Source organism: Chiloscyllium punctatum, chromosome 6 (assembly GCF_047496795.1).
Source record: "Chiloscyllium punctatum isolate Juve2018m chromosome 6, sChiPun1.3, whole genome shotgun sequence".
Lineage (NCBI taxonomy): Eukaryota > Metazoa > Chordata > Chondrichthyes > Orectolobiformes > Hemiscylliidae > Chiloscyllium > Chiloscyllium punctatum.
The window spans coordinates 66,925,721-66,939,438 of NC_092744.1; the positions used below are offsets into that span (position 1 = coordinate 66,925,721).

The 13,718-nt window shown below is 39.8% G+C and overlaps 1 protein-coding gene across 3 annotated transcripts in view; it reads left to right on the top strand.

Moving 5' to 3' along the window:
- The window catches only part of ngef (neuronal guanine nucleotide exchange factor), a 101,944-nt gene that overhangs the window by 52,459 nt on the left and 35,767 nt on the right, over window positions 1-13,718 (top strand). For all 3 annotated transcript variants that reach the window (XM_072572839.1, XM_072572838.1, XM_072572840.1), the window contains 2 exons: window positions 7,109-7,269; window positions 8,161-8,313. In XM_072572839.1, the coding sequence (XP_072428940.1) occupies window positions 7,109-7,269; window positions 8,161-8,313 (314 nt within the window). The remainder of the gene's footprint in view (window positions 1-7,108; window positions 7,270-8,160; window positions 8,314-13,718) is intronic.

A 13,718-nucleotide genomic window follows, 5' to 3' on the forward strand; every position in this document is an offset into this window, starting at 1 on the left:
GGACAACATAAAAGAGGAATTGACTTCCAAGCATGTCAAATGTTCATGTTTTATGCAGATAGTTAATATTCACAACAGGTAGCTGGGGTGTGTTTGTTTTTCCAGATGATCAAAGAGGAATTAATATTTCTCAGTCTGTATATGGCTCACCAGGATAAGCCAATGTAAACCTGAGTGTAATCTTCCCATCCACTACCAGTTCACACCTCACAGATGATATCTTGTGCAGCAGATTTTTTTTCTCAGCAGACTGGAGGTCTTGCTGTTAATACTGTGTGACTGGAAAACCCCAGCCATGGAGTGCAGCAAAGTGGAATCTTCAAACGAAGCAACAATGTTAAGGAGACTTTCAAAGTGGTAATAAGAGCAATTTGGGAGAAGATGTGAGTACTTTTACTTACTGAATAGGGGAGAGAAGAAGAGGGTACACCTTTGAAATCAAGACAGCAGAGGAAGCAGAAAATGTGCCTTTGTGAACTGGAGGTGAAAGAAAACTATTTTTAAAAATTGAACTAAAAATAAACTGCCTACTGTATTGCATTGTTCAAATTATGAAAACTTCCACAAACTGTTCTGACAATTAATATTTTGTAAAATTAATGTCCTTACTCATTGTTTAATTGAATATTCAATGAAGCATGCAGGGAAGCAAGTCAGAAGCAGTGCCAGGGATATTACAAAATGTGGTCAACATGCTGAAGCTACTATAGGGGTCTACTTGTATGTGCCAAGCAGCAGGTATAGCATGAAATGGGCAGAGCTAAGTGGTCCCACTATCAACCAATACAACCTAAGCTTTGCAGTACAGCCACATCCATTAGTGAATGATAGCTAAGAACTGAACACCTAACGGTAGATTTGTCCCTTCCAAACAATATTGTTAGTGGACCAACTCCACATGGACTGCAACTGTTCAAGAAGACAGTTCACCAACACCTTCTCCAAGACAAATTGAGATGGGCAATACATGCTAGCCCTGTCAGTGAAACCCACACCCTACAAAGACATTTTGAAAAAGAATCTTTTAAACTGCCGAAACTACAGGATCCAGATACACATTGAAGGTAGAATCATCTGGCATTTACTCAGTGAAGTATGTTACGAAGATGTGGGTATACTTTAAGAGCGTTGAAAGCAGCAGTACTACCGGACACAGAACCAAATGTTCTCACTAAGGCAACAATGTAACACTGGATCAAACAACTTGATTAGTTCATTGCCTGGAGACAAAAATAAATTTGAATTCAGCCAATCAGTTTGAATTATACCCTGAAAAAAAAACAATTCCCAATCAAGTTTGAATTGAGTGTATTGACAATCTTAAAAGCCAATGGTACAATCCGATGCTATGGGGTATCAGATCAGGGGAAAATTGAACAGTTGAGAGGAGAACTGCCAAGTCCAAGCATGTAACAGACTGCTTAGAAAAATCTCTCTTAAAAGTGCTTTTTCGATCAGTAACTTGTGACGCAGAATTTCTTAACAAGGAGAAAAGAAGACACAGGAAGATCCGAAGACAAGAACCTACAACAGCCTGGTTTTGAGATAAGAAATGTTGTTTTGTAAATCTTAATTGGGAGTTTTATCAGACTAGTATTATAGAAGCGAAGGTAAAAGATGAGTTGGTGAAAGAAGTTTCTGCATTTGTAACCATAAATGGGGATATGAGTTTGAAGTGATGCCCTTTGGAGTAAAGAATGCACCCACCACATTCCAACAACTCATGAACAGAGTTGTGGCTGGGTTAACAAACTGTGCAGTCTATTTGGACAATGTAGTGATCTTTAGTAAGTCCTGGAAGGATCACATGGTACAGTTGGCAGAGCTCTTTGTACAACTGCAAGAAGCAAAACTGGTGATAAACTTAAAACAAAACTGAATCCTCAAAAGCAGAAGTGATGTTCTTGGGACATAACATCGGTCATGGAAGGTTGACCCCACAGAACGCAAAGACGAAGGCCATTGAGGAATTTCCATGACCAACCTTGAAGAAAGAGGTGCTTTGACTCTTAGGACTCAGTGGATTCTGTCAGAGGCCTGTTACAAACTTCAGCAATATAGTGGCACTGTTAACCGATTTGCTGAAGAAGAACACAAAGTTTCGGTGGACAGAACCATTTCAGGGTGCATTCGACCATTTGAAATTGATATTAACCACCAAACCAGGTTAAGCTACACCAAACTTTTCAAAACCTTTTAAAGTCGCCATCGGTGTTAATGGCATTGGAGTTGGAGCTGTACTCCTATAGGAAAATGAGGATGGCATTGAATTGCCAGTTGGTTATTTTTCAAAGAAGATCAACATCCACCAGAGGAAATACTCCACAATCGAAAAGGAACTGTTGAGCTTGGTACTAGCCTTACAGCATTTTAATGTGTATGTTACGAACAATGTGACGGAGATGATTGTGTACACTGACCACATTCCGCTTACATTCTTAGAATGTTTTAAAGATAAGAATATGAGACTATTTTGTTAGAGTCTTCTGTTACAGACTTTTAATTTTAAAATCAAACATGTTGCAGGTTGGAAGAATGTAATTGCAGATGTGTTATCGCAGATTTAACTGAGAGAGTTTAGATGAGATTTGCCTTTATTTAATATTTTATGTATATATAGAGGTATACAGGATGAAGTTCAGGGGAACTTATATGAAAGTTATCAGTATGTTAGGGTAATGTGTTTAAAAGGTAGAAAAAAATCAAGCCATCTTTTAGAGTCATAGAGTCATAGAGATGAACAGCATGGAAACAAACCCTTTGGTCCAACCCGTCCATGCCGACCAGATATCCCAACCCAATCTAGTCCCACCTGCCAGCACCCGGCCCATATCCCTCCAAACCCTTCCTATTCATATACCCATCCAAATGTCTCTTAAATGTTGCAATTGTACCAGCCTCCATCACTTCCTCTGGCAGCTCATTCCATCCACGTACCACCTTCTGCGTGAAAAAGTTGCCCCTGAGGTCTCTTTTATATCTTTCCTCTCATCCTAAACCTATTCCCTGTAGTTCTGGACTCCCCAACTGCAGGAAAAAACATTTGTCTATTTATCCTATCCATGCCCCTCATAATTTTGTAGAGCTCTATAAGGTCACCCCTCAGCCTCTGTCGCTCCAGGGAAAACAATCCCAGCCTGTTCAGCCTTTCCCTATAGCTCAAATCCCCCAACCCTGGCAACATCCTTGTAAATCTTTTCTGAGCCCTTTCAAGTTTCACAACATCTTTCCGATAGGAAGGAGACCTGAATTGCACACAATAGTCCAACACTGGCCTAACCAATGTCCTGTACAGTTGCAACATGACCTCCCAACTCCTGTACTCTGACCAATACTCTGACCAATAAAGGAAAGCATACCAAATGCCTTCTTCACTATCCTATCTACCTGCGACTCCACTTTCAAGGAGCTATGAACCTGCACTCCAAGGTCTCTTTGTTAAGTAACACACCCTTGGACCTTACCATTAAGTATATAAGTCCTGCTAAGATTTGCTTTCCCAAAATACAGCACCTCACATTTATCTGAATTAAACTCCATCTGCCACTTCTCAGCCCATCGGCCTATCTGGTCCAGATCCTGTTGTAATCTGAGGTAACCCTCTTTGCTGTCCACTACACCTCCAATTTTGGTGTCATTTGCAAACTTACTAACTGTACCTCTTATACTCACATCTAAATCATTTATGTAAATGACATAATGTAGAGGACACAACACTAATCCTTGTGGCACTCCACCTGGTCACAGGCCTCCAGTCTGAAAAACAACCCCCCATCACCACCCTCTGTCTTCTACCTTTGAGCCAGTTCTGTATCCAAATGGCTAGTTCTTCCTGTATTCCATGAGATCTAACCTTGCTAATCAGTCTCCCATGGGGAGCCTTGTCGAACGTCTTACTGAAGTCCATATAGATCACATCTACTGCTCTGCCCTCATCAATCCTCTTTGTTACTTCTTCAAAAAACTCAATCAAGTTTGTGAGACATGATTTCCCACGCACAAAGCCATGTTGACTATCCCGAATCAGTCCTTGCCTTTCCAAATACATGTAAATCCTGTCCCTCAGGATTCCCTCCAACAACTTGCCCACCACCAAGATCAGGTTCACTGGCTTGTCCTTACCACCCTTCTTAAACAGTGGCACCATGTTAGCCAATCTCCAGTCTTCCAGCACCTCACCTGTGACTATTGATGATACAAATATCTCAGCAAGAGGCCCAGCAATTCTAGGGGACACCTGATCAGGTCCTGGGGGTTTATCCACTTTTAACCGTTTCAAGACATCCTTCGTAATCTGGACATTTTGCAAGATGTCACCATCTGTTTCCCTACAGTCTATATCTTCCATATCCTTTTCCACAGTAAATACTGATGCAAAATACTCATTTGGTATCGCCTCCATTTTCTGTGACTCCACACAAGGCCACCTTGCTGAACTTTGAGGGGCCCTACTCTCTTCCCAGTTACCTTTTTGTCCTTTATGTATTTGTAAAAACCCTTTGGATTCTCCTTAACTCTATTTGCTAAAGCTGTCTCATATCCCATTTTTGCCCTCCTGTTTTCCATCTTAAGTATACTCCTCCTGCCTTTATACTCTTCTAAGGATTCACTCGATCTATCCTGTCCACACCTGACATATGCTTCCTTCTTTTTCTTAACCAAACCCTGAATTTTTTCAGTCATCCAGCATTCCCTATACCTACCAGCCTTCCCTTTCACCCTGACAGGAATATACTTTCTCTGGATTCTTGTTATCTCATTTCTGAAGGCTTCCCATTTTCCAGCTGTCCCTTTACCTGTGAACATCTGCCTCCAATCAGCTTTCGAAAGTTCTTGCCTAATACTGTCAAAATTGGCCTTTCTCCAATTTAGAACTTCAACTTTTAAATCTGGTCTATCCTTTTCCATTACTATTTTAAAATTAATAGAATTATGGTCGCTGGCCCCAAAGTGCTCCCCCACTGACACCTCAGTCACCTGCCCTGCCTTATTTCCCAAGAGTAGGTCGAGTTTTGCACCTTCTCTAGTAGGTACATCCACATACTGAATCAGAAAATATTCTTGTCAGCACTTAACAAATTCCTCTCCATCTCAACCTTTAACACTATGGCAGTCCCAGTCTATGTTTGGAAAGTTAAAATCCCCTTCCATAACTACCCTATTACTCTCACAGATAGCTGAGATCTCCTTAAAAGTTTGTTTCTCAATTTCCCTCTTACTATTAGGGGGTCTATAATACAATCCCAATAAGGTGATCATCCCTTTCTTATTTCTCGGTTCCACCCAAATAACTTCCCTGGATGTATTTCCAGGAATATCCTCCCTCAGCACAGCTGTAATGCTATCCCTTATCAAAAATGCCACTGCCCCTCCTCTCTTGCCTCCCTTTCTATCCTTCCTGTAGCATTTGTATCCTGGAACATTAAGCTGCCAGTCCTGCCCATCCCTGAGCCATGTTTCTGTAATTGCTATGACATCCCAGTCCCATGTTCCTAACTATGCCCTGAGTTCATCTGCCTTCCCTGTTAGGCCCCTTGTATTGAAATAATTGGACTTTAATTTATTAGTCCTACCTTGTCCCTGTCTGCTCTGACTATTTGACTCACTTCTGTTCTCACCTGTACCAGTCTCAGATTGATCTCTTTCCTCACTATTTCCCTGGGTCCCCCCCACCTTACTAGTTTAAATCCTCCCAAGCAGTTCTAGCGAATTTCCCTGCCAGTATATTTGTCTCCTTCCAATTTAGGTGCAAACCGTCTTTCTTGTACAGGTCACTTATCCCCCAAAAGTGATTCCATTGATTGAAAAATGTGAGTCCTTCTCCCCTACACCAGCTCCTCAGCCATGCATTCATCTGCTCTATCCTCCTATTCATGCCCTCACTAGCTCGTAGCACTGGGAGTAATCCAGATATTACTACCCTTGAGGGCCTCCTTTTTAAATTTCTGCCTAACTCTCTGTAATCTCCCTTCAGAATCTCCACCTTTTCCCTTCCTATATCGTTGGTTCCAATGTGGACAATGACCTCTTGCTGGCCCCTCTCCCCCGTGAGAACATTCTGCACCCTCTCTGAGACATCCTGGATCCTGGCACCAGGGAAGCAACACACCATTCTGCTTTTTCACTGCTGGCCTAAGAAACGTCTGTTTGTACCTCTGACTACAGAATCCCCTAACACAATTGATCTCTTGGAAGCCAATGTACCCTTCATTGCATTAGAGCCAGTCTCATGATGATTCATTTTTTCTTAAGGGGGGAGGTGTTATGAAGATGTGGGTTTACTTTCAGAAAGTTAAAAGCAGCAGAACTACCGGACATGCACCAAGGGTTTTCAATAAGGCAACAAAGTAACGCTGGGTCAAAAAACTCGATTAGTTCATTGCCTGGAGACAAAAACAAATTCGAATTCTGCCAATCAGTTTAAATTATACCCTCAAAAAAAAAACAATTTCAAACAAGTTTGAATTGAGTATATTGACAATCTTAAAAGCCAATGAAACAATCTGATGCTCACAAGTCCGGGGGTAAACTGAACGATTGAGATGAGAACTGCCAAGTCCTAGCATGCAACAGATGGCTTAAAAAAAAACTCTCTTAAAAGTACCCTTTCGATCAATAATCTGTGACGCAGAATTTCCTAACAAGGAGAAAAGAAGACACAGGAAGATCCGAAGACAAGAATCTACAGCAGCTTGGTTTTGAGATAAGAAGTGTTGTTTTGGAAATCTTAATTGCGAGTTTTATTGGACTAGTATTATAGAAGGGAAGGTAAAAGATAGGTTAGAGAAAGAAATTGTAAATAGTGGTTAGTTAATTATTCTCTGTTACTCTTCAAGAAATAAAAGTTTTAATTTTTACTTTACATAGTTCTTGCCTACTCGAATTCATATAGATTACTGCAAGGATAAATCTTTTCTGTGTTGCTGGTTTTAAATTAAGTGGGAGAGTTTACCCTGTGTCATAACAAGTATTTTTGAAGTCAGTAAATGAGTGCAAAGTTTAAGCATTAAAAGGAGGGGTCGAGGCATGCTAAAAATTCATGTGACATACATATAAATCTCAAATGCTTTGAGGATATTGAAGTGTGAATTTTATTATTTTTCTTCAGGCAATGTTTGAACTAGTCACTTCTGAAGCTTCTTATTACAAGAGCCTGGAGATCCTAGTTTTCCACTTCATGAAATCTGAGCAGCTTAGTGAAGCACTCAGTCCTATTGAAAAGCATCACATTTTCTCCAACATCCTAGACATCAAAGCAGCCAGTGAAAGGTAAGCAAAAGAATGTGCAATAAACTGTAGATAATTGTTGCACCTTGAAAAAGTATCATGATTTCACCTTTTGGAAATCTTTCATTGTGCTTGGATTGATTTTTTAAACAGTTAATCCCGTTTAATTTTCGAACAATGTCAAAGTGAAGCAAACAAGCTCTCCCTGTCATGTCTAATATTAATCTGTCACTGAAACAGATTACCTGGTGATTATCACATTGCTGCTGGTGGGAGATTGCTGTGCATAAATTAGCTTCAGTGCTTGCAACATTCCCAATAACGACTACACTTAAAAACATTTAATTGATTGTACAGCACTTTGGGATGTTCTGAGGTCATGAAGAGAGCTCAATGAGTCTTTATGTAAAGAGAACTAAATCTGAAATCGGAAACGGAACAAATAGTGCTGGAGGAATTCAGAGGAGTCTGCCAGCATCCATGGAGAGAAAACAGAGTTAACGTTTCAGGTCCAGTAGCCCTGCTTCAGAACATTCTGATAAAGGGCCACTGCACTCAACGCTAACTCTTTTCTCTCCACAGATGGTCCCAGACCTGCTGAGCTTCTCCAGCAATTTCTGTTTTTGTTTCGGACTTCCCGTATCCATAGACTTTTTGTTTCAGTTTAGATCTGTAATCTCACTGGTGTCTGCACTTTGTTTTATTTTTGTATTTTGCATACTTGTAGCAGGTGTGACTGCAGAAAAGACTCTATGTAAGCTGTTTGTTGACAGGCTTCTCCATCCTGCCATTCTAAAGTATCACATTTTAGAACAAAGTAGAACTGACAAGTACCTGTAAACTTTCAGTTTCTCCCTTTATGAGTCTTAACGGACTACACTGATCATTTTATCAGTCAGTAACAGTAATGTGTACATAACCTTTTACTTTCAGATTCTTTCGGGACCTGGAACACCGCATAGAAGAAGACATTGTTATCTCAGATGTCTGTGACATTGTGTATGAACATACTGTTAACCACTTCAATGTTTACATTCCGTATGTGACAAACCAGAGCTATCAAGAGGCTGCCTACCGACGAGCAATGTACGTTTCATTAACGTTTCTGACCAGGACGGTAAAACCATCCTTGTTACAATGTGTGCATGCTTGCCTATCACATGCTTGGGTAATTGTACAACTGAACCTAATAATAGAAGTTGGGTGTCACCTTGATTCATAAAATGTACTGGTTTAGCGATGTGGTAACATCGAGTGGGCAAATTTTGAAGAAACCTGCTTTTCTAAATGGTCCATCAGCATCTGTGAAGAGACAAAGGTAGGGTTGACATTTCAGGTATGATGACTCTGAACTGGTTTTGACAAAAAGTAATAAGAGCTAAAACATTAAATCGTCCTTCCTCTCTTCGTGGATGTTATCTGTAGCTCATTTGGTGGTACACTTGCCTCTAAATGACAACATTCTGTGTTCAAAATCCACGCTAGGATTTGAGCACAAAATTCAATGCTGATACTCCACTGCTGTGCTGAGAGAGTTGGAGGTGCTGTCTTGTGGATGCGACACTGAACTGAGGACCCTCTGCCATCTGAGGCAGATATAAAAGATCCCATGGCACTATTTCAGAGAGGGGAATTCTTCCTTGCCAATGTTCATCCCTCAATCAACATGATGACGAGAAAAAATATGTCTAGTCACTATCACATTTTCTGTTTGTGGGAGCTAGCATTGTGCAAGTAGACTGATATACTTCCTGCAATTAAAGCAGTGACTACACTATGAGACTGTTCAACTGTAAGGCATTTAAGATGTCTGGAGATTATGTTGTGTGATATAAATACAAGTCTTTCTTTTCTTTGATAGGTGCAAACAGATCTGCTGAATGTTTCCAACATTTTCTGTTTTTACTTCAAATCTCTGGCATCTGCAGTACTTTATTCCCCATATTTTGTTGGATTTTTTTAACCATATTTCACATTCCTGTTGCACCTCACGAACAATGCATAATTTGTGAGAGTATTGATGGTGCTTCTTAGAGTGTGTACATTTCTATTTCCTTTAAATATTTTAATTTTTTTATTGATGGGACACTAATGTTGTTGACAGCACCAGTATTTATTGCCTATCTCTGATTGTTGAGAAAGTAACTGTGAGCTACCTACTTGAAATAGCACAGTCCATGCTTGTTCATTTTTGATAAGAGAGTTTCAGGATTTTGACACAGTAAGGATAAAGGAATGACAATATATTTTCATAGAATTATCATAGAATAGTTCCAGTTTCAAGGCTGCCCATTCAGCCCATCGTGTCCATGCTGACCCTCTGAAGAGCATTCCACCCAGGCCCACCTACCTACCTAAAACCCTGCATTTCCCACGGCTAATTCACCTAGCCTGCACATCCCTGGTCACTACTGGCAACTTAGCATGGCCAATCCACCTAACCTCCACATCTTTGAACTGTGGGAAGTAACTGGACGACCTGCAGGAAACCCACGCAGAGGCAGGGAGAATGTGCAAACTCCACAAGGGTGGAATTGAACTTCGGTCCCTGGCACTGTCAGGCAGCAGTGCTAACCACTGAGCCACCATTTCAAGTGTTGATTCCATGAGGATCTTGCAGATAATGGTGGTCCAAGTGCCTGCAGTCCAGTTCTTCTATGGAGGTTCTGAACTTGGGTCATGGTGTTGAATGTATTTTGAGTTCCTGAAATGCAGTTTTTAGATGGTAATTGCTGAAACCATGGTATGCCATTGCTACAGGGAGTGAAGGTTTAAGGTAGCCCATTTGATATTAATCAAGGCGTCTGATTTGTCATGGATGGTATTGTGGTTCATGAAAGTCATTGGATCTGAATTTATCCAGACAAGTAGAGAATAAACTATATACAAAAATTAAAATAAAGAACTCCAGATACTGGAAATGTAAAGCAAAACCAAGTGCTGCAGAAGCACAGCGCGTCTGGCAATATCTGTTGAGAGAAAACAGAGCTAATGTTTTGATTACATGTTCATCAGTGTTCTGACTTGAAATGTTAACTCTATTTTCTGACAGACCTACTGTACTCTTCCAGAACTCTCTGCTTTTGTTTCAGTAAACTATATACTCATGACTTTTGCCTTAGAACAGAGAACATTACAGAGCAGTGATGGCCTTCAGCCCTCGATGTTGCAACAACCTGTGGAACCAATCTGAAGCCCATCTAACCTACACTATTCTATTTTCATCCATATGTTTATCTAATGAGCATTAAAATGCCCATAAAGTTGGCAAGTCTACTACTGTTGCAGGCAGAGCATTCCACACCCTTACTATTCTCTGAGTAAAGAAACTACCTCTGACATCTGTCCTATACCTATAATCCCTCAATTTAAAACTATGACCTCATGTTAGCCATCACCATCCAAGGAAAAAGGCTCTCACTGTCCACCATATCTAACCCTCTGTTTATCTTGTATGTCTCAATTAAGTAATCTCTCAACCTTCTTCTCTCTAACGAAAACAGCCTCACATCCCTCAGCCTTTCCTCATAAGACCTTCCCTCCATACCAGGCCACATCCTAGTAAATCTCCTCTGAACCCTTTCCAAAGCTTCGACGTCCTTCCTATAATGTCGTCGACTGTGAAAAGGCTTTGGGAAGTCAGGATGTAAATCACTTACCACAAAATTGCCAATCTCTGACTGGCTCTTGTAAACATTGTTTATGTATGTCTGATCCTTAGCCCTAGTTTCTGGTCTCTGATTACAACCAACAGTGGTGGTTCAGCAACAATAACGTAACTGAATGTCAAGAAGTAGGTGGTTAGATTCTGTCTTGTTGGAGATGGTTATTGCTTGGCACGATTGTTACTTGCCACTTATCAGTTCAAACTCAAGTGTTTGTTTTCTCATTCATGGAATGTGGACACTGCTGGCTAGGCCAACGTTTATTGTGCAAGTCTTGCTGTATACCAACATCTGAGGAATTTTGAATGAAATCATCAATGAACAGCTTCATTTCTGTTCTTATGAAAGGAGAAGATCATTAACAAAGGAGCTGGATGGAGATGGTTAGATCTAGGATACTGCACTGTGAGACTCCTGCAATAACATTTTGGGCTAAAAAGATTGACCAACAACAGCCATCTTCCTTTGTGCTGGATATGAATCCACTGAGTGGAGAGCTTTTGCCCACCTCCTGACTTCAGTTTTGTTAGGACTATTATGTCTTGGAACCAAAAAGGATTGGTGGTCGTGAACTATCTCAATCAACCCTTACCCAGTACAATATACTGGCAGTGATGACGAATATTACAAGGTGCCAAAAGTTTTTATCTAGGAAAACAAGACATGATTGCCATGGTGTGGATCTGATCTTTATCAGGATGAGAAAAAATAGAATAAAACAAAATTAGAAAGAAGTGAGTTTCCTACTTTATGAGTATTACCACTTTGAGAAGACATAGACATCCAGTCAGCAGCTAAAGCACAATATAAAGAGGAAGAGACAGCACCTGCCATGAAATCTGCAAAAAGACAAACTCAGCCCTCAAAAAGCAAAACTTAATTCAAAAGCTGGTAAGAAGCCTCAGAGCCAAGAGTCTGGGCTAGATAAAGGGCAGCAAGTCAGCAATGAGGTCTGAGCAATGGAGGCTCTTTAAGGAGCAACTGAGAGTTCCAAGAGATAATGTCACGGATCTTCAAAGAGAAAAGGAATGGGTTTAATGAAAAAGCGAAGGCTAAAGAATGTGAAAGACAGTTCTCACTTCTCATAACAAATGTGTTGTTATTGATCTGCACAAAGTACAGTGCAAAAAGCAGTGAAATGGCCAGGAAAGCTGTCACGGAATCAGGAAAGCTTTCAGATTTATTTAAGCAGAAAACAAGCATATTGAAAGAAATCTATTAAGAGTCTAGTGGAAGAAGTAACATTGAGATCAATTAAGGATTTGAAAGCACTGGGATTCAGTAATTAAGTTGGAATTTTAGTAGCAAGATTTAAAAATGCTGCAGCCAGACATCTTTATTAAATTTGTGAAGAAAAAAGTGGCATTTGTATTACACAGTGAAAGGCAGGAAAGTATCCATTTTACCAGACAAGAAACAGAAAAACTCAATTTTGGTTGCAGATCATGGGAAACCCTGAAAAGAAGTGGGTAGCTATCATTTTAACCATTAGCAAGAATGAAAACCCTGATTCGTGTGGGACAACTACTCAGCACTACAAATGTATAGATTTTTTAAAACTTGACACCCTTAGATAACTGCAGAACAGCTGGCAATACAATTTAAATCTCTACTGAGGAATACAATACTGCATCACAGAAACACATGGTTAAAAACCCTGGTATATAAAGGAAATATGACAAATTGCATGTGGTACAGAATCTAGCAATCTCTACAGTCTTTCAATTTAAAACAGAATCGGTGAATACAAGAATAGTAGGTTTAAAGCAACATCGAAATGATACTGATTTAAAACATCTTGACAGTAATCAGGTTAATCATCTAATTGAGAAAAAAATAGGAATGGGTATAATATTCCCTAGCAGATTGAAAGTCAGAGAATCACTATGCAGAGCAGAAGATTGAACTTCATGAATGTGCCAGATATTAAAGTACAGCATTGCCTCAAAGTTGAATGCTGAGATTGAAACTGAGCACATTACTACTTTATTTCAGTGAGTTTGATTCCTGATGTTAGTTACAGACAAAACATCAGAAATGACAGATACTTTTAAATGACAGAGATTAAAAGCTCCTAAACTCTTAAAACAATTTGATAATTACAAGAATTTAAGATCAAATAAGTTCACGAACATGTGAGTTTTATCAGAAGATTCTGTCGACAATTTAATTAAGGGCCTCTACAGATTAATGGAAATATGTGAATATACAGCTTTGAAATCAGAATCCATAAGAAAAGAAAAATTGTTCTTAGAACACTTGATGAAAGTTTGTCAAAATTCATGTAGTCCAAGGAAGATTTAACTTTGGAGAAAACTGTTCAAATTGTACTGGAATCAGAAACTAGAAAGACTCATAGATAATTCCTGAGAGGACGGACAACACTATCTCAAGATGGAAACAAAATCTGTTCGCATTATAAGATGTGGACAGCCTGAAGAGACATATGAAAAACTTTCACAGAGGACAAGCCAAACATCTGAATCTAAGAACCAGTGGCTGCATTGCCTCACAGGTATAAATGATATCCAGCATCACTGAGAAATGTTATATTTGTAAAACTGTAGATCACCATCCTATTTCTGCATGTCCTCTGTAACAGTTTCAGAACAACAGAGTGGATGATGGCCCCAGACATAAAGGATCTACATGGTAGAACACCCATTATTGTTAGAAACAATACCAGCATTTGGTGAAATACCTTCATTGAAGAGTATGCCTGAGGAAATGAGCTGATCCAGATGACTCAGAAACGGTCGAACATGTCTACGTCACTGGATGTCCTGTTGATTTTATGCTTGATACAGGAGCAAGTATTGGTGTTCT